At 37.3% G+C, this 22,649-nt stretch overlaps 1 protein-coding gene across 19 annotated transcripts in view; it reads right to left on the bottom strand.

The window, feature by feature from the left end:
* The window catches only part of DOCK9 (dedicator of cytokinesis 9), a 357,948-nt gene that overhangs the window by 206,517 nt on the left and 128,782 nt on the right, over positions 1–22,649 (bottom strand). For 6 of the 19 annotated variants that reach the window (XM_078147282.1, XM_078147286.1, XM_020963975.2 and 3 more), the window contains exon 1: positions 5,930–6,216. The exons of 10 other annotated variants lie outside the window; for them this stretch is intronic. In XM_078147282.1, the coding sequence (XP_078003408.1) occupies positions 5,930–6,193 (264 nt within the window). In that variant the 5' untranslated portion in view covers positions 6,194–6,216. Of the gene's footprint in view, positions 1–5,929; positions 6,217–22,649 lie in introns of those variants that run through there. 3 more of the 19 variants (XM_078147289.1, XM_020963982.2, XM_020963980.2) reach the window with 1 other exon arrangement.

The following is a 22,649-nucleotide window of genomic DNA, read 5'->3' on the forward strand; positions in this document are numbered from 1 at the left end:
ACAAGGTGCAGAGACCTTAAGTGACTTGCTTACAGGAGCCCAAACCTTCTGATTCCAAAGCCAGTGTCTTTAGCTACATCACTACTTGACTTATACTTAGGTAACTCAAATTCATACTAGTCTATACTATAAGAAAAGACAGCACTTAGGAGTTTATTTTATCCCGTCTGCTTGGATTTTATAATGTTAAGGAAATAAATCTGTACCACTGAATTTATCAAGGACACATCTTTATGGCAATAATGCATGGAAGGGAGATGAGAAGCTAGAAGTAAAACTCTTCCCCAAGAGTAGCATACAGAGATTCTTAGACATTCCAAGAGAACAAAGATTAGTAATTAATACCATTAATAGTTTGCACAGAAAAACCAGATACAACCTAGATTGCAGTTTTGTTAAGACATTTTTCAGTCGTGTTCAACTCTTCATGACCCCATTTGGGGTTTTCTTGGCGAAGATACTGGAGTAGTTTGCCATTTCCTTCTCTTGCTCATTTTACAGATGAGAAATTGAGGCAAACAGGGTTAAGTGACTTGCCCAGAGTCACACGGCTAGTAAACGTCTGAGGCCAGATTTGAACTCTGTTCCTCCTAACTCCAGGGCTAGGATTTTATCTACTGTGTCACTTAACTACCTTAGATTGCAGTAGATTATCAATTACAGTAATCAATATAGTACCATCTCAGTACCTCTGAGATCTAGAGTCAGAGGTTCTGGATTCAAAGCCTACCTGTGTGACCTTAGTCATAAGTGAGTCATAAGTCCCATTATGTCCCTAGGCCTCAGTTTTCTCATTTGCAAAATGAAGAGTCTGGACTAGATGTCCTCTTGAGGCCCTTCTGCCTTTTAAAAATCTCTAAGCCTATGATGCTGCTATTCAGTCTTTTCCTTTCAAATTATTTATTCTCTCATTATTTAGCCTCTCCTTTCAAATTGCCCTTTTCCTCTTACCTCTCTCCTTATCCCACTTAGGATTTCTCTCCCCTCCTCTAGGTCTTTTCCTAACTTCTGGCTACCACTAAGAATTCCCCATTCTCTTTCACTCTATCCCCATTACTTCATGCCCTATCCATCCTGCTGTTTTAGCCCAGAGCTCTTTCTCTATCCTAGAACAAGATGCCCAGATGCAAGGATTGGGTGAAGAGGCAAAAACTTGAAAGGACATGAAAGAAGTAGATGGGGTACCTCCTAGAGAGGTGACTGGTTGCAATAGCCAGGGAGTCCTGCAATGTTTGAGCTGCCTTGGACTGGGAGCCAGACTATAGCAGTCTGGTATCACCAGGCACTGTCTAGTGAGCAGGAAATGCCAATTACTACAGCCTTCACTCAAAAACAGTAAGTCAGTCAATAATCATTTATTAACTGCATGCTCTGGGCCAGTCACTGTGCTGAGAATACAAAAAGAGACAAAAGGTCATTCCTAACCTCCAAAGCTTGCAATCTAATGAGGGAAAGAAGAAGCAAACAAGCTATATACCAGATACTTGGGGGGGAGGTACGGTAAAAGAAAGAGAAGGCACTAGAATGAAGCGGGTTTAGTAAAGGTTTTCTGTAGATGAGGTTTTAGTTGAGACTTAAAAGAAGCATAAGGAGAGAGGGATTTCCCTTAAAAGAAGCATAAGGAGACAGGGCAGAAGACACAGACTGAAAATTCTTTTTTTTTTAAAAGGCAATTGGGGTTAAGTGACTTGCCCAAGGTCACACAGCTAGTAAGTGTCAAGTGTTGGGTCTCAGGCCGGATCTGAACTCAGGTCCTCCTGACTTCAGGGCCGGTGCTCTATCCACTGTGCCACCTAGCTGCCCCCAGACTGAAAATTCTTGCAGCGTAAAGACAGAGTGTCTTGTTCGTGGAATAGCACGGAGGCCAAGAAGTAAGGTAGAAGAAGACTGAAAAGGTAAGAAGGGGCTAAGTTATAAAGAGCTTTAAATGCCAAACAGAGGACTTTGCAGTTGATCCCAGACAGCCACTGGAGTTCACTGATTAAGAGGGGAATGACATGGTTGGAACTGCATGTTAGAAGAAGAAAATCCAGGAAATCAACTCCACACAGACTGACCTAGTAACCCAGAGCCACAGTCTGGACTGATCTAGCTCCAAGGGGATACAAAAGATTTCTATGCCAGAACAGTTGAGGAATGCTGAGAAGAGATGGAGAAATGACTGACAGTTTCCTCACTCCATCCACTCACAGGATAGGAGGAAGAGATTTCCTACCTACTTTTATGTTTTCCCTTTCATGTTTTTTTTTTCTTTATCCACAGCCATGGACAGTATAGGAGAATCCATTCATTTGTAGATGAGGGCAGAGGATAATCCTACTTTTGAAATTCTCTTTAGTTATTTCTAGTTTTATGTCTTAATTAAATACTTTGCTATTGGATTTGTGAAACCTGAATGTTCTATAAATATAAAATATGACAGTGATGGAGGTTCAATCCAAGAACTCACATGACTGATTGCCCCAAATTGCCACCTGTAACCTGCCAAAGTAGCAAAGAGCTGAAGAGCAAGGTGCAGGCTCAAATAACATGAAGTGTCATGCATTTTAGGTTGATTATACACAAACAGGTATTACTAGATTGTTCTGCTGGCCACCCTTTGGACACTGTTCCTGTGGAGAAAATGTATTTCAAGTCCCAAACGAATGACTTTCAAATGATTTTTAGAGAATTTATAAGTTGAGAACTACTTGTAGTCTGATGTCCCTTGATATCCTGCACTGCACCCCCCCCCCACAAAGGACTTTTCTTTAGAATGTCCCTCTCTTGTTATTCACCCACGAAGCAGTTTTTTAGTTAAGTTTGGAGGTGAGCCCAGAAGTAGAATGGAAAAGTTTTACCATTAACCTCTTCCTCTTACTGTCACAAGACTGGGGGTACATAATACCTACTACATATTTATATGCCTATACATTTACTTTTCAGCCCAATGAACTTTTACAAATTGTTTCTTAGCAATTCATTACTCTCAAAAACACACACAAACCTTACTGAAGACTGAAATACAGCCACTGTTTAGACAAAATACAACTATTTATAGTTTTGGAAAAGGGAAAGAAAACATGCACTGATTGCAAGCATAAAAGAAAAATGGAATTTTATCTTAAAAGTACTATGGGCAATCATGAGTAATATTAGAATAACTTTAATAAAGATACACTTCGAATTTAAAAAATGAGTCTTTTCGGGGGGAAGAAAGGGGTATTGCTCTAGACTTGTCATTTCATCAACACAGGTGAACTTTGAGTGTGAAAACTCCCTCCAACAATGTAACTTACCATTTCATCTAAAACTTACAGTCTTAGGGAACCATCTAGCCCATTGAGTGGTTAATGACTTGGCCATGGTCATACAGCTAGCATGTGTCAGGATCTAAACTTAGGTCTTTCTAACTACCTACTATACATGCTACCTATCAAGTATCCTTTTCAATTTCTCTCAAGATCATGTAAAGTTTCAGGGATACAATATCTGTCTTAATCCCCAAAATCCCATGAATCCCTAGTCAGCCACCTCAAAGTGTTAGGAGTTCAAAACTGGCTAATGCTGTGTGACCCAGGGTGAGTCACTTAACCTCTGTCTGCCTCAGTTTCCTCAACTGTAAAATGGGGATAACAAGAGTACCTACCTCCCAGGGTTGCTGTGAGGATCAAGTGAGATAAAATCTGTAAAGCACAGTGCCTGGCACACAGTAGGTGCTTTAAAAATCCCCCCCCCAATTCCTTCCTAAAAATGAATAGTATTATAACAGACAGCTCAGTTGTGGCTGTGCTTATATACAAGCACTGTTTACAGAGAGATAAGGTGAATTCCAGCAGTTCACTGGTCAGTAATTCCATCATTTAGCCAGTCAGACTCAGTAACTTTTCAAAACATCTTGAGGCTAAATTTAATGCATAAAAAATGAGTAAGGGGATCTGGCCTGCACAGTGCACTGCTTAAGTAGTTTTGTTACTTATTGTTTATTAGCCATCTTATCTTTCTAACTTCTAAGACAACAACAAAGGCTACTTGTTATCTGATAAGACAAAAAAAACCCTCTTCCCATATACCTGTGGTCCCCACCTCTCTTCTACAGGTAGAGATCAGGTCTTTATTCTGCAAGGGGTTCACTGTTTTTAGGAAAGCCTCTTCCCAGGCTGATGCTCTATCTTTACCTTTTATAATGGAAATAAAAAATACTAAATTTGATTGTAGTAGGTTAGTTAGCAACAAAAGTAGTCAGTTACAAACTATTGCAATGTTTTCAGACTATTGTCTGATAATCTAAAAGAATGCAAACTCTTAAAAAGTCGGATGTGCAAAGATAAATGACCTATTATATTGCAGCTGTCTGCCTTATATACCCCTGGACAGAAATATTTCTAAACATCTGGAGAATCACTGTCAAAAGATTTTTTTTTCCAGGATATTCTCAAGAGGACCTAAACCACACAACTTCCTCTAAAAAGTCCAAAGCAACATTAGGAGAGCGTTTTACCAGCTGAGAACTATAAGCTATACCGTCTTGCACTTTCCAACTAGAAAACAAAGCACTCTCGTCAGAGAATGGGGTAGCTGACAACCAATGGTTTTCTAAAGAATACGGGGGGGGGAGAGAAACCTAAATTTCATGGCTGAAAACCTGCATTAAAAAGTTGTAGCATTTCACTGATTTTTTTCAACTTTGGTGTTAGCACTCAGGTCATGCTTTTAAGGAAGAGATCTTTTTACTTTGTGTGTGTCTTTGGCAGTCTATTGAAGCCTAGGGACCTCTTCTCAGAATAATGCTTTTAAATGCATAAAATAAAACACATGGAATTAAAAGTGAAAACAATTTTACTGAAATGCAGTTATCAAAATATTTTTTAAACAAATTCATGGATCCTCAGGTTAAGAATCTCTGTTTTATAGGCAGTATAAGGTAATACATTGTCTCATGTCATGGGAAAACAGGAGCAATTATAATTAAATCTTATTTGTTGGTGAAAGGAATATTTAAGTTCAGGTTCTTAACTACACGCTTAGTTTAATTGCAAATTAGCTAAAATGGTACCTAAATACTTTATGACAATAGCAGTTGAGCCCACAACATTTTTAATCACTATATAAAATCACTAACTACTAGTTTAACAATCCCTGTAGAAGACATCTGAAAAGCTCAATTGTCTCCACTGGAGTGTGGGTTTTTGAAGCTTGCTTAAAAAAAATTATGTGCCTTTTATTGTACTAAAGAAATTCCACCAGCAGCACAGCCTACTCATTGATAACAACAACTCAACTATTTTTCACATTCCTCACTCAAAAAGTCACTTTAAGTGTTTCACGTTTTCCTAACTGCAGAAGACTTGGCTAATGTAATCAACTGAAACTTTACTCTGGGATGGCGCAGGGGAGTTAGTCTGCTTCTGAGGTGGTTCAAAATTTGCCTTCTAAATAAAATGAATGAGACAGAATGCCTTTCCATAGCTCTGTTCTTTCAAGGCATTAGAAGCTCTGGAAATGCTTTACATTAATGTTTTCTGGTTGCTCTAAGGGAGAAAAAAATAAATAAACCCTTAAGAGATAAGCACGAACTCTTGGAAAAAGACACTCTCCTTCCACCCCCACCCCCCTTAAAGTCCAAGACAACTGCAACTTGCACGGACCCAAATTGGCGGAGGTTTAAATTTAGAAAGGCAGCAGCTAGGTGGGACTTCTGTCTTGAACAATGTCTAATTGTTCTTGGACAAAAGAAACTCCTGGAAACAAAGCCATCAACAAAAATGTAAACGTTTCTGGAACTAAGGAAGACGACTCCTAAGTCAGAGGATCAGCAAGTGTATTGGTTAACGAGTGAGTAAAACACAAGCAACACACTGATATCAAACTTGGTAACAACATGCTGAAGCCTCTTAGAAGTCCTCCGTGTAGGAAAGGAAACAAAGCTGTCACTTTAAGATTCTCTTACCGGCACTTCTACTGGTGTTTCCATCTCCACGTCGCCCTGGGGTGCATCCTTGTACTGTAGTGGGGATTCTATCACAAGCTCTTTTTTGGCATTCCTATTATTTGTCCTCGCCTGCATCCTCAGCTGGAAACCCACTTCAGAATGACCGTAAGAGCGACAAGAAGTACTGAATCCCTGGACATCCAAGTTAAGAGCATGCCAGTTATCCAACCCCAGGAAAGGAGAGCTTCCTTCCCCCCCCCCCAGGCACAAGTGGTCACACATACACACTGGCTAATTCAGCTACCAAAACTGTAATCTGCAAAGCCTGTTTTGGTGGGAATGCATGACAGAGGAAGGCCGGCCTCCAAGGGGTGTACTATTGCTCTGGAAATGGGAGGAACTCACTTTCATGCCAAATGAAAACAAACCAAAAAAAAAGATACAATACACAGTGTGCTGCTGCTTTGATAAAGACTTGCCTTATTGCATCAATCTACAAATGCTCCTGAGCTAAAAGCAATTTCCATACAACGTAGGCAAAATTAAATTAGTAACAAGAATCTCAGTATAGAACAGTAACTTTTCATAATTCTGACACATTACAAATACTGAAAATGAGAGGCTTTCAGGTTGATCTGACATACTTATTTTCTGCTTAGTAATAATAATGGTTAGCATTTATATAACTCTTTGAGATTTGCAGTGCTTTACATGTTATCTCATTTAATAATCATATGTGATTTGCTTCATTCTGTAGGTCATCATGGCTAAACAAGTGCCTTGGTTAATATGCAAAGCAGGGGAGAAAAATTGGCTGCTTCCACTTTGGTCCCCAAAGCTAAGTGTTTATTGGTTTAAGTAAAAGGTTTCCCCCCCCTTGATTACAGATACTTATTAAAAAGCTCTTTGTATTTCATAACACCAGTGAAACTAAAACTCATTTGCATTTCATACCAGGAAGTCCATCAAGTGTTTTCATGTGGCAATTCCTTTAATGAAAGTCAATAGCCTTTATCAAGCAAAAATAAGTCTCAGTCAATTAAGGATTCATGGAACACCTACTATGTGCTCAGTACTTCACCAGGTGCTTCAGAGGGGAAAATCCAAGACACCCCAGACCTAAAACAAATCAACAATCTATTTGTGAAGATAAAACTAAATCCAATGAACTAACCAGTGAGCAATTCAAGATAATATATAATTAAGTGCTAAATTGAGAATAGAGAGGGAGATACAAAAGCACACTTAATGAATGAGGTAATTATTTCCTCCTGGTGTGGTTAACACATGTGCACAAACACACTTAAATGTACCATTATGTTTTTATTATTTCCTAACAACTCTAGAAGTAGTTTAAGAATATGATCTCATCCTACAAGTGAGAAAATCAAGGTACAGAGTTTGTTAAGTGATTTAACAAAAGTCACAAGGAGAACAAGTGTTAAAAGTGTGATTAAACACTTTACTTCCTGAGATTCTGCAATGCTTCTCCCAATGAGCCACTACACCTCATTTTTCTGAAGTGTGTGTGTGTGTGTGTGTGTGTGTGTGTGCACGCGCGCGTGCGTGTGTGAGCTGGCCATTCCATCTCAGCAATGAGAATGAGTCATTGTCACTTCTCACAGTAGGAACAGTATTACCTAGGTGTGGACATTGAAATTTTGTTTATACTGTTTGATAAAGTAAGTAACGTAAGTTATCTAACAGCCTCCCTTTCATAAGCACAACTGTTGATTCTGTAACAAAAATAGTTGAGTTTTTGTACTTACTTTGTACTTAATCCAATACTTTAGAGATTCTTTATTTCAGTGGCATTGCCACTCTTTGATGAAGAAGCCAACCTTAAGTAGTATTTTTTGGCCTAAAAATGTTCATCTCCTAGTGTCAGCCTTACTTCTGGTGATGATGCTCTCCAAACTTAGCTAGGAATGGTTCTCAGACAAGACCCACAGAATCAAATATTTTCCAGCTTGGTAGAATACAATAGACATTACTTCAATTCCACTGACAGTTTTCAAGCAGGGTGGGTCAGAAAGATCAAAGAAAGCAATCGTACTTATATTTACAAAAGCTTTTTAGCAGTTCTTTCTGTAATGGCAAAAACAAACAAGCAAAAAACCCAAGAAATCAACTGAAGAATAGCTGAACAAATTATGGTATGTGAATGGAATGGAATACTATTGTTTTAGAAGAGGTGACAAACGGATGCTTTCAGATAACACCTGAGAATACTCATACGCATGGACAAAATGAAAGGAGACCAATTTATACAGTACTGACAAAAAAAAATCTTTTTGAAAGACTTAAAAATTCTGATCATTGCAATGGTCCACCATGATTCCAGAGGCTAGATAATGAAACATGTTACCTAGCTCCTGACAGAGAGCTGATGGACTTAAGATGAAGAACAGGACATACATTTTTGAACAAGACCCATGTGGGAATTTGTTTTGTTTGATTATGCATTTTTATTACTAAGCTTTTGCTTCTATGTTTCTTTTTTTTTTTCCTAATGGGGAAAGGGAAGAAATATATCAGTTAATTGAAAAAAATTTTTATTTTAAAAAGAAGTAAAAGTCACCTTTATGTCTTGAGAAGTTCTCAAAATGATCAAAATACTACCAACTTTTACTACTACCCTTAAACAGTCAGGCTTTCGTTGAGTCTGTTTAAAAATATCATGATCTAAATGCAGAAAAGCTTGCTTTTTGTTCCCCTTACTTAAAATACTGCAAGAAAATAAAATAGAAAATGGTCTTGATTATATAAATAGGAATGTATTATCAAAAATTAGGAATATAGAATGACTGTCTTCAATAGGAGATCAGTCTAATGTTCAGCATCTTCCTAAAACTTAAAAAACTGCACCTTAAGAAAGTAGTTTCCACCCATAACACAGCTCTGACCAATGTCATTCAACAATAATTATTCTTAAGCCATTACAACTATATTCAACCATATTATTCTCAACTCTGCTGCAGTATCTGCAGATCAAGCGTGTGAAATTTTCTCAGCTTAGCCCCTAATTCGTACCACTCCACTTAGCTCTCAGAGGTCATGTAGTGGAACCCCAACATTCTGCAGATCAGGAGACTGAGGGCCCAGAGAAGTGTCTTGCCAAGGTCGCGTAAAAGATAGGATCTGCACCCGACTGTATGACTCCAGGGCCAGTCTGCTTTCCACTGTATCTTCCTTTCTCCTTCAGCCCTCCAGCTTCCCTTGTCCCTGCTGGCTGAGAGAGTTCCCCACACTCTACTTTGGGGGGCAGGCAGTTCTATGCCCCTTTCACAATAAGTTTAAGCTTACTGTAATTCTCTGAAAGAGATAGTTCTCATTTCCAAGTGAACTGCCTTTAGCAACACCTTTTTGCTAATATCACTTTTCTTTGGAGCCAAGGGAAGACATTTTCCCTGCACGGTACAATCAAACAGGGTTTAAGAACCTATTCAAAACTGTTAAGACTTTTGGGAGTCTTAAGGAATCCTTCACCTGGAGCAAAGAGTTGGGCAAGACAGAACAGCACCAAGGACAATCTGATCACCCATGCAACCACGCAGGGAAAGAGGGTAATTACTTCTAACTCTGAATTTCTATGATTCTGGTATGTTATCGCATCAAAGCAGACCTGCAGCAAGCCACTGATTCACACTTAGTCACAAAAATTAAGTGTAATATAGATAAGGTCTTTAAATTTATTTATTCCTGCATAATAATAGGGCAGCTAGGTGGTGCTATAGATACTAGTCTGGCTCTGAGTTCAAATGTAGCCTCAGACTCTTACTAGCTGTGTGACCCTGGGCAGGTCACTTAACCTCTGTTTTCCTCAATTTCCTCATCTGTTAAATGGGGATAATAATTACACCTACCTCCTAGAGTATTTGTAAGGATCAAATGAAATAGTAATTATAAAATGCTTAGCACATAGTAGGGGTTATATAATTGTAAGTTATTATCATCTAATAGTTATAAGCTATTATTATCATCTAATAAGCGTTAATGCCAGATTACATTGCCATATATTCTTCAGACTTCTAGATATGCTAGGAGTCAGGGTATTTCAATACCACCAACACCCCCAGCTGAATCTTCCATTGTGACAAAAAATAATTAAGCAAAAATATCCTACAAAGTGACCGCATCTCATTATCTCCTAGTAGTCCACCCTCTGTCATGAAGGAGGAGGTGTGTTTTATTATTCCTTCTCTGGAATCTTCTTGGTTTCTTTATGACTCAATTTTAGTGATCTTTTCTTCTGTATCACTGTATTCACTGTGTTCACTCTACATCAATTTGTATGCAGTCTGTTCCTCTGAATTCTTCCTAACAATAATAATGATAAATTTTAATTTTATAATACTATTCTATTACATTCACCTAACGTGGCTTTTTCAGCCATTCCCCAATTTAAAAGATACCTAACTTGTCTCCAATTTTTTGTGACCATAAAAAAAATGCTTCTAGGAATATTTTTGTATATACTGGACTTTTGTTTCTGTCTTTGAATTCCTTGAGGTATGTGCCAGTAGTGGGGTTGCCAAGCCAAGGAGCAAAGACAATTTAGTTATTTTTCTTATGTAATCCTAAAATGAAATCTAGAATACGTAGACTAGCTCACAACTCCTCCCACAGGGCATTCGTATGTTGGTTCTCCCACAGCCCTACCAACAATGACTGTTCCCCTTTTTTGTCAACAATTTGCATGGTGTGGGGAGAATATAAGTTTCTTTGAGGTTAAACTACCTCATGGACATTCTAGAAATAAGTGTCACTGAAAACTTAGAGGCAACTTTAAAGATGCTCGCTAAGTGGGATCTCATCTACCCTGAAGCATTTGTATTTCTCTTACCACTATTTTTTTGGAGCATAGTTCATGGAATTATTTACAATTTGCATTTCTTCATTTGAAAAGTCTTTGTTCATGTTTGACCACTTATCTATTAGGGAAAGGCTTTTGGTGTTTTATATTTGTGTCAATACCATGGGAAGAAGTTTTCTACCTTTCCTCAAATGCCAAAGACCCCTTATGGAACCCACTCAACGCTTATATGGCTTTGGAAGAGTAGGTGTTCCTAAAGGTGCAATCAACTCTGATTGGTTAACGAGTTATGAGAGAATGAACACTATTCCTTAGAAAGGCCTGACAACATTTTTAAATTGCCCCTTCCTGAGTTATTAAACTGCTTATACCTTTTAATCCTATGATTCCACTACTTAGAATATACCCCACTTTCTCTCTTATACTAATATCCAAATATTGAATTAGGACTAAGGTGTTTTTTTTTTTCCCTTTTCATTCAGAAATCAGGCAGCCTTTAAAGTGCAGGGCTGATAATGAGAGGGATAATTCTGATCTGTTCAAAATGTAAAGAAATTTTAGTGTAGGTGAACTGATGAATTCCAGGACATTCTGTTTTACTTAAACAGGTCTAGGAAAAAGTGGATTTTCTCTTTTGTCTGGATTACTCTAGATGGGGTGATATGGGTAGAGATAAGCCTCTCTAAGACTGAGTGGTCAGAGTCATCTCCCCCAGACCCTCATTAGAATAAGCCCACCTGCCATTATAATGTTCATTCTCTCATAACTTCTTAACCAATCAGAGTTGATTGCATCCTTAGACACACCCACTCTTCCAAAGGCACATAAGCGTTGAGTGGTTCCATAACGGGTCTTTGGCATTCAGGAATGCCACTGACTCTTATTAATTATTGTTAGCATGATTAATAAAATTATTAATTACCCTGGAACTATGTCTCTCAAATTTTTTATATGTCGCACCACTGAGGTCATAAAGAAATAAAAGACAAAAAGAAAAACTATATACACACACACAGAGACATAGATGCTCATATGTATATATGTAGGCATGTATGTATATATATATCCATGGCACTGATGTAAAGCAAAGAACCACAAGAACTCTGTATCTGTATATGCATATATGTACTTATATATGACATGCATGTGAATACACACATACATACCAGTTACAATCATGTAAATTAAAACATTCAGACTAAGGGAAACAACTGATATTCGTTGCAGAGAACAGACAATGAAGCACACTTCCTTTTCATAGAAAGGGTCAGACTCCAGATGGGGAATGACATGCCCTGAGGGTCATTCTATTACCTGGTTTTGCTTTACTGCTTTTCTTTGTGACAAAGAGGGCTTCTATGTGGAAGAGGTGGGTATAGATACACAGAAAACGTCTGTGCTGCAAAAAACAAAGAATATCAGTAAAACTTACGGAAAATGTGGAAAGAAAGAAGGTAGTCTATACCCCTAAAGGGTTCAGTTTATGTCCTCCTAAGTTTGGGGAGGGGAGGAAAGGTGGACCTCAGAAAATGAGGGCCATAGTGGTAGGACCCTGATGGGGCGGCCCAAGGCCAAGTGAGGAGGGTAGGGAGAAAGACCTTAGCTTAAAAAGGCCAAAGTCTCCCACTGCATCTGAGGACGTCACCAGTTGTCCTGACCCATGTCTTGCCACTGGACTCCAATGACTGGAGGAGAAAGTAAGGCTGATGACTTTGCACAGCCCTGCCTCACTTAAATCCAATCCACTTGCAAGTCGACATCCCCTCCTGATGTCTTTGGTCCTCTTCAGGAACAAAGGTCAAACAACAAGAACACGACGGAGGCAGGGTTGTAAAGAGGACTGACAATGGGAAGGAACTATATGTGCTAGCTGGTTAACCCATCGTTCTGTCATTGATTACAACCCTGAATTATCTCCCACATCCCCCATACACATTAATATGTCACAGACTGTTATAAAAAAGCGGTGGTGATGGTGGGGGTGGGGAGAATATAAGTTTCTTTGAGGTTAAACTATCTCATGGACATTCTAGAAATAAGTGTCACTGAAAATTTAGAGGCAACTTTAAAGATGCTGGCTAAGGAAGTGGGATCCCATCTACCCTGAAGCATTTAGCCTTAAGCTATGCTCCTCATCAAGTGGTAAAAGGGAGTTGTGTCAGATGCTATACTGACTTTAAGAGCTATTTAACCACCTACTAATTCAGCTGCTTCTCTCAAACTGTTTGGTGACTATGACAGCTGCCCGATGATCATTTAGTCTTTCTTTTAAAGTCTACTTGTCCATGCTTGAATAATAATAATAATGATAGCTTGCAAAGCACTTTACAGATATCTCATTTTATCTTCGTAACTGTGGGAGGTAGGTGCTTTTATCATCCTCATTTTACAAATGAGATAATAACTGTAAAGCTCTAGCAAAATGCCTGGCAAATAATAAGCACTATATAAATGATGGCTATCAGCTAGTAATAATAATAATGATGATGATGATGAATAGCTAGCATTTATATAACCCTTACTATGTGCCAGGCACTAACTATACTAAGCGCTTTACAATTATTTGATCCTTACAACACTTCTGCAAGGTAGGTGTTATCATTATCCTCATTTTACAGTTGGAGAAACTAAGGCAAACAGAGGTTAAGTGACTTGTCCAGGGTCACACAGCTAGTAAGTATCTGAGCTCAGGTCTTCCTGACTCCAGGTGGAGTGCTCTATCCACTGAGTCATGTAGCGGCTTCCCTGTATCACCTACATGCTTCTCTAAATCAGGCAATATTGGTTCAGCACTTTCCAAGTATCGTAAGGCATGGTCATGGAGCTGCACAATACAAAATAAAAGGGGCACATTAATCCTGCAAAAACCTACTCCCACACACGTAATTCCCGAGGCATCTCCCCACCTCTCTTCCCAAGTAGCCACATGTCCCTGGTTCCCTGCCATTATTATAACCCTGGACAAGTGGAAAGGAGGGAAGCTGTAGCAACCTGCCTTCAAGGATCCTAGCTACCTGTTAATAAAGAAAGTAAGCACGGGGGCATGGAGGGAAGGGAGAGGAACCCAGGGATCTCAGGCTAGGTTAAATGAACACTCACCCCCTTACTATCTACCACATGTTTTTATGCTGACACTAGAGTATACCAGACAGTGATTGTTGTTTTCTTTGAAGGAATAACTACAAAGAATAATAACTACATGGAAACGTAAGGGTTCTGGACCACTAATTTATATACAAGGGGTAGGAATTCCATCATCTCCCACTAATTAGAAATCAACCACCAAGTTGGATTTTCACTACATCTTTGGATAAACACCTTGTTGGTTAATTAACGAGTGAGAACAGAGAAGAATAGTTTTCTTATATCTCTTCCCTTAACATACAAAAAAAATTCCTCCCCTCTCAAATGAGTACCTATAAATTTTTCCAGTTATTTATTTCATTCAATCACAACCTAAGGCCTAGAACTGAACACGAGACAAAAGTGACCTTGGTTATTTACTATCACTGACTTCTGGCATATTCAGCAAAAAATAAGAATCTTATACTGATTTATGTTATGATTTGGTTAATGTCCATAACTGAGAAGAAAATTAAGAGTATCCATACATGTTAATATTTCTATTCTCAATTAGATTAGTTCTCCTCATTAAGCACCTTTGGCACAAATGAAATATTTTACAGTATAATCAAGAAGAACGAGAAATCCAAAGATTACATGCTACTTGACTCATTGACTAGAAGGACAGGAATAAACGTCCAAATTATCAGGTTATCGTCAGTTAGCAAATAAACTTTCGTTAAACAATATCTACTGTTTGCCAGGTACTGTGCTAATAAGCTCTGCGAGTACAAAGAAACATGAAACTCCTGCTATCAAGCAGCTAACAGCTTAATAAGGGAGACAAAACACAAACAACTGTATACAAATAAATGGAAATAACCATCAGAGATAACACACTAGAATTAAGCGAGGTTGGGAAAGGTTTTCTGAAGTGATTTTTGCTGAGACTTGAAGGAAGGAAATTTCAGAGGTGGAGATGAGGAAAGAGGGCATTCCAGGCTTGGGGGACAGCCAATGAAAAATGCCTGGACTAGGGCAATGGGGTGTCTCATTCAAGGAACACAGGAAGTTAGTGCCACTGGATGGAGGGGTATAAGGTATAAGAAGACTGGAAAGATAGGAAAGGGCCAGGTTATAACAGAGGATTTCATATTTGATCCTGGAGGTGAAAGGGAAACAGATTGCCAGTAATTAAAGAAGTAACGAGGACAAATGGTACCAGATTCTTCAGCAAGCATTTAGAGTGTCACCAAAAGGAAGGAAAAATAAAAACACAGCTTTGCAAAAGGGGGGAGGAAGAAAGAATGCCTATACCTAAAGAGCTCTTAGAAGTACATATATAGTATATATAAAGCCTATATCAGAATGCACACTGTCTTAGGGAAGGAGGAGAGGAGGGAGGGGAGAAAATTTAGAACTCAAAATCTTATGGAAGTGAATGCTGAAAACCAAAAATTAATTACTTTAAAAAGTACACATATAGAGAATGAAGACCCATATGTAAGAAAATACTTATAGCAGCTCTTTTGTGGTGGCAAAAAACAGGAAACTAAGAAGGTGCTCAACAAATGGGAACAGCCAAATAAATTATGGCATAAGAACACAATAGAATATGATTGTGCTGTAAGAAATGATGAAAAGGACAGTTTCAGAAAAACTTGAGAAGACTTGTATAAACTGATAACAGAGTGAAGTGAGCAGAACCAGGAGAATAATTCATTGTAACAACATTGTAAAAAATGAACAATTTTGAAAGGCTTCAGAACTCTGATCAACGAAATGATCACCATGACTCCAGAAGACGAATGATGAAGAATGATATTACATATGTGCAGACAGATAGCTAGACAGACCTCCAGATAGAGGTGATGGACTAAATATACAAAATAAGATGAGATTTTTGGTCATGGCCAATATAAGAATTTGTTTTGCTTGACTATGCATACCTGTAACAAGGGTTTTGTTGTGGGTTTTTTTTCTTTTTCTGGGGCAAAGAAAGGTGGGAGAGAGGTTAATTGAAAATAAGAAAATTTAATTTTAAAACTTTATAAAAAAAGGAGTACACATATAAGACAATGCATTGTTTTATTTGAAAAGGGGAAGGAATCAATCACCAATTCATCAATACACATTTATTAAGTGCCTACTATGGCCAGGCACTGTGCTAGAACACTGGGGATACAAAAAATGGCAAAAAACAATTCCTGCCCTCAAGGAGCTACAATCTAATGGGGGAGACAACATGGGAACAAATACATACAAAATAAGCTATTTACAGAATAAATAGGAAATAATTTTAAAAGGGCAGGCACTGGAATTAAGAAAGGTTGGGGAAAACTTTCTGTAGGAAGTAGGATTTTAGTTGGGATTTAAAGGAAGAAAACGAGGCAACTAGGTGGCTCAGTGGATTGAGTGCTGGGTCTAGAGTCAGGAAGATCAGAGTTCAAATTCAGCCTCAGACACTCACAAGCTGGATGATCATGGCCAAGTCACTTAAACCTCTATTTGCCTTAATCCATTGGAGAAGGAAATGGCAAATCATTCCAATATCTTTGTCAAGAATGACTCAACAACAACAAAGAAAAATAGAGAGACCAGTAAGGAACAAAGTACAGGCTATACAGAAAAAATTTCATCAAAAAAAGATAAAAAACAATTCAAATGCTGAATAGATTAAACTCTTAGATACTTGGAAAAGTTTATTATATAGATTCACTTTACAAACACTGCCTAACAAAGGATATCAGCACCAATTAAGGAAGGCCATCAATTAGAGATTAAAAGTATTTGAGCTTGCATAATCTTTTGTGTGTTGGTCATTTTTTTTAAAGTTTTATAGATGTGTTTTGTTTATACATTACAAATATTTATTGATTACTCCCATCTCAAGAGAAGTCTCTTGTAACAAAATGAAATAGTTAAATAATACTAGTAATGCCATTAAGTCATCTGAAAGTATATGCAACATCTCACATCTACAGCATCTATATCTTTATATTTTTTAACTAAAAGAAATCTATTTTTTCTTCTTGCCATGCTCCCCAATGGGAAAAAAAATAAAAATTGCTTGCAATAAATGTGCATGGTCAAGTAAAACAAAGTGGCTTAGTAGATAAGTGCATGAGTTCTCAATGACTAAGTATAACATACATATATATATGTATATATATATATATATATAAAACACATACACACCATATATATATATAAACATATATGTATATAGGTACACATATATATGTATATATATGTACACACAGACACACACATATATATATAATACATAACACATACATCTCATTCTGAACTCTCTGTTATGAATAGCACATCATTCGTCCTCTGGAATCACGATTGGTCATTTTATTGATCATAGTTTTTACAGCTTTCAAAGTTTGTTGGGGTTTTTTTACAGTGTTGTTATCAATGTATAAATTGCTCACCTAGTTGGTTCTCATTTCAATTTTTTATCATCATGTAAAAGTTCTCAAAATTGTTATGTTTTGTAATACTGATGTTAATAGTATAAATCATTCTTCTGGTTCTACTTATTTCATTCTCCATCCGTTTCGATACATCTTTGCATATCTCTTTGAAATCATCTATTTCCTCATTTCTTACAGCGTAACAGTACTCCATTATATTGATATACCCAATTTATTCAATCATTCCTCAAGTAATGGACACATTCTGTTAGTTTCCAGTGTTTTGCCTCCATAAAATAGGCTCCTGTAAATATTTTTGTCCATAAAGGACCTTTTCCTATTTCTTTGCTCTCTTCTGGGAATAGGCCTAGCAGAGGTATAGCTGAGTCTGCACTGTTTTGTAACTTTTTGAACATTATTCCATCTTACTTTCCAGAATGATTTTATCCATCCATGAGTGCACCAACATTTCCACCAACAGTGCATCAATGTGCCTGTCTTCCCACAGTCCCTGAAACATTTATCATTTTCGTCATTTTTGCCACTCTGAAGGGTGTGAGATGGAATCTCAGAATTGCTTTAATTTGCATTTCTCTAATTAGTAGTGATTTGAAACATTTTATCATATGACTATAGATAGCCCAGGTTTCTTCCCTTGAAAAGTGTCTTTATATCCTTAGAAAATTTATCAATCAGAAAACAGTTCTATTTCTTATAAGTTCGAATCAATTCCTATGTACCTTGGAACTGAGACTTTTATCAGAGAAATTTGTTGCAAAGACTTTGTCCCCATTGTCTTGCTTTTAATCTTAGCTTTATTGGATTTTCTTGTTCAAAAACTTTTTAATTTTATGTAATCACAATTATCCATTTTATTTTCTATGAGCCTTCTATCCTTCTTTGGGCACAAACTTTTCTCTCACCCAAAGATCTGATATTTAATTTTCTCCTAAACAGAAATTTGGTAATAGATAAATTTGGTACTAGTTAAAAATAGATCTATCAGGGGCAACTAGGTGGCGCAGTGGATAGAGCACCAGCCCTGAAGTCAGGAGGACCTGAGTTCAAATTCAGCCTCAGACACATGATACTCACTAGCTGTGTCACCCTGGGCAGTCATTAACCCCAATCACCTTAAAAATCATAAAAAACAAAATTTATAAAAACAGATCTGTCAGTAAAACTGTTTAGGTACCAATCATGCAGATATTTGATAAGCACAAAGATGCCAGATACTAGGATAAGTTCTCACTATGTCACAATACAGTGCTGGAAAAACTGGGCAGCTGTATGAAAGAAATTTGATTTAGACCAACATTTCACATCTTGTAGAATGATAAGCTTCAAATGAAAAGATAACAGATGTAAAGTTCACAGCATAAACCAATTAGAGAAATGTTTGAACATTCTATTAATTTTTTTATTGGAGCACATTTTCTGCTAGACATATACCTCTAGTAAAAGCAATAAAATGATGTTGATAATCTTTAGAATTAAAAAACCCACATGCAAACTCATCCAACCTTTCTGGAGAGCAATTTGAAACTATGCCCAAAGGGCAATCAAACTACACATACCCTTTGATCCAGCAATACCACAACTACTAGCTGTGTAGGGAAAAGGACCTGCTTGTAAAACAAAATATTTATAGCAGCTCTTTTTGTGGTGGCAAAGAATCCGAAACTAAACGGATGCCCATCAGTTGAGAAATGGCTGAACAAGCTGTGGCATTTGAATTTAATGGAATACTATTGTGCTACAAGAAATGACAAGAATAGTGGATTTCAAAAAGACCTGGAAAGACTTACATGAACTGATGCAAAGTGAAGTGAGCGGAACCAGAACATTATCCATAACAATAACAACATTCTCTGATGATCAACTATGAACGATTTAGCTATTTTCAGCAATACAATGATCCAAAACAATTCCAAAAGACTCATGATGAAAAATGCTATCCATCTCCAAAGAAATAACTAATGGAGTCTGAATGAAGATCGAACTACACTATTTTCATTTTCTTTATTTTTTTTCTTTAGGTCTGTTTCTTCTTTCACAACATGACTAATATGGAAATATGTTTTACATGATACCATCTTAGGGATGAGGGAAAGAGGGAGAAAATTTGGAACTCAAAATTTTTTTAAATGAATGTTAAAATTTTTCTTTACATGTAATTGCAAAAAAAAAATACTATTTTTTTAAAAAGCCCACATGTAGGCCTTATTTTATGTCCACTTCTAAACTTGCTGAATTAAAAGGCACTAATGAATTGAAACAAAAAGTGCTGCAATAAATTGGGTCTTCTGGAGATTTCTTCCTCTTCCTTCATTAGACTCCCAAATTCTACCCAGCCCCATACCCAAGGACTGCAGTGGTAGGGGGTAGGGTACTACAGGGCAGAGATTATATCCTGTGTCTTTTTAAAAGATTAGGCTCTCAGGCCCTAAGCACCACTAAGAGCTATACGTTTTCCTATGAACTACCACATTGCCCATTTGTCTTAATAATTATTATAATTCACATGGCACCCTTGTAAGTCTAATTTAGACGTGGAAGTGTACAAATTAAAACTTGATAGAGGGGTTGGATCACTAGACTTGGAGTCAGAAAAACTGGGTTTAAGTCCACTTCTCTTCACTAATTAGCCATGTGACAATGACTGAGTCACTTCATCTCCGAGTCTCTTTCCTCATCAGAAAGTCTCATAGCATTGTTAGGAAGGATGACATCTATAAACCTCAAAACCCTGTATGAATTGGAAACAATGATAATTTTCTATATCCCCATGAATTTTCCATGCCTAACATGCTCTCCCCCTTCATCCCTGCCTCATGACTTCCCTGGCTTCTTTCAACTCCCAGCTGAAATCTCACCTATAATTCTAGTGCCTTCCTTCTCTTAATTATTTTCTATTTGTCTTGTACGTAGTTTATTTGTAAATGATTGTCTGCATGTTGTCTCTCTCATTAGACTGTGAGGTCTTGGAGATCAAAGACTGCTTTTATCTTTCTTTATATTCCCAGTGTTTAGCACTGTGCCTAGCAAACATAAGGTGATTAATAAATGTTTACTGAATGACTGCATATGATCCTGACCTCTGAGCAGAATCTGCCCAAGATATTTCCCAGGACACTAACTCCCAATTAGGTGGTAAAAAACTAGGACCGGTTTAGTAAAACTAAAACATGTAGCCATCTTAGCCAAATCTACAACTTGTTACCATAATACATGGGATCTTAGAAAATCCCCAATCTTAGGGTTTTCTGAATCTTATTTTATTTTTTAAAAACATCAGTTCTTTTTCTTTGTTAAAATTCAGATGGTTTTCTAAAACAGAATAGCTCATACAACTGAGATCAGGAGATGGACATTCCTTCTTTCACTAAGTCCATCTCTTTTTTTTTGTTCTACTTTTTAAAAAATAAATTTATTTTTAGTTTTCAACAATCACTTCCTTAAGCTTTTGAGTTTTAAATTTTCTCCTCCTTCCTCCCTGAGACAGCGTGCAACCTGATATAGGCTCTACATATACACTCCTATTAAACATATTTTCATGTTAGTCATGTTGTAAAGGAGAATTAGAACCAAGGGGAGGAACCACAAGAAAGAAGAAACAAAACAAAACAGAAGAAAAAAAAGAGCAAATAGTATGCTTCGATCTAAGTCCATATCTCAAAGGGACTTAGTGGAAATAAAGAAGGGAAGAATGATCTTACAATTAATTATTATTTTAAATCAAATAATCACCCTCCAATACATCTGTTTTAGAGATCTGATATACTTAAAGTTTTTATTATATAAAAGAACATAATCATAAAATGTCAGCACTGGAAGGTACCATAGAGGTCAGCTAATCTAACAATCATCTTACAAAGGAAAAAACTGAGGCTGCAAAATAATAGTAACAGGTAATAGTAGTAATAGTAATAATAGAAATAGTAAATAACATTCATACACAGCTTACTAGGTGTCAGGAACTATGCTAAGTGCTTTACAATTATTATCTCATTTGATCCTCACAACAACCCTGGGAGGCAGGCACTATTATCATCCCCATTTTACATATGAGGCTAACAGTGGCTAACTGATTTGCCCAGGGTCATATGGCAAGTGTCTAAGGCTGCATTTGCATTCAAGTCTTCCTGACTTCAGACCCAATGTTCTATATATGACACCACCTAGCTATCCCAAAGGGACAAAGAATGGGGGCAATATCTAAAAATCATTACTCATGACCCCTAATACAGTAGTTTTTCCATTATACCATCATGCCTATGTCTGATCTATGCCAGGTGAAGAGAATAATTAACTTGAGTTACCAAAAAAAAAAATTACAGATGATCTACCTGTATGGCACCAATTCCAGTTTTAATGGATGACAGATTAGTCTGTTAGTGCCATGCAGAACAGACTGTATTGCCAATACAGAAGGAGACACTGGAGTCGAGGTGACCCGCATAGAAAGCTATTTCAATATTTTTAAAAAGTAAAAATGGACCACTATTGAAGATGGGATAATGGGACTGGTGAAGTCTCCTCATATTCTCCATTCCTTTGAGTTTTATAACAACACACTACTGATTCTGTCTTCTCCAAATTTCACTTCTTTGTCTCTTTCTCCTCTTACCCCTAATGCAGCCTTTCTCCAAAGCTTTGTTCTTGTTTTTTTCTTCTTTCTTTAAATCTGTTCCCCGTCAGTGGTCTCACCTCCTTTTCCAGCTTCACCTTCCCCTCTCAGCTCTATAAAGGTGCCTCCCAGGTATACATCTCTCTCCAAGATCTCTTTCTCTCAAGCTTCAGACTCACACTTCCACTTACCTACTAAACATCTCTAACTGGATGCCCCTCTTAGGCCCAACATGTCAGAACACATTTTTTTCCCCTCTGAATCTGCTCCTCTTACTGATTTCCTTATCTATCCACAACACAATCAGCACTGGATTTCTCCAACAACACTCATGGTTTGGGCTTCTCTTGTCTATTATTGCTTAACAGTTTTTAACTTCATTTGTCATTTTTTTATATTCATAGTAGAAGGTTTTGCTTTAAATTCCTGTCGCCTTAACAATAATTGGGAAAATCCCCTCCGTTTTTAGTCAGTGAAGTATTGTTTTCCTTTTAGGATAACATAAGAAGTGGAAGAAGTAAGATGTTCCTTCCTCTTCTGCTACCTCAATGACCACCTATTAACATAATCTCCCTGTAACCAATTTCCTATAAGAGTGTAAGAGCTTGCCAAGAAAAAATATATAAATAAAGTCAGACAATTTTGGTGAGCACATTTCTGAGAAGTAAAACTCATGTTTTCCCCTCCAATTTTTTTTTAACTAAACCTGTTATTTCATTGGATTAGGGGATTTCACTGCAGTAGGGATTTTGTCTGAAGGAATCTCCCACTGAATAAATTTCTCAATCATTAGGATCAGTACCT

The sequence above is a fragment of the Phascolarctos cinereus genome, unplaced genomic scaffold, assembly GCF_003287225.1.
Source record: "Phascolarctos cinereus isolate Bilbo 61053 unplaced genomic scaffold, phaCin_HiC Scaffold_7;HRSCAF=346, whole genome shotgun sequence".
NCBI classification, from domain to species: Eukaryota; Metazoa; Chordata; class Mammalia; order Diprotodontia; family Phascolarctidae; genus Phascolarctos; species Phascolarctos cinereus.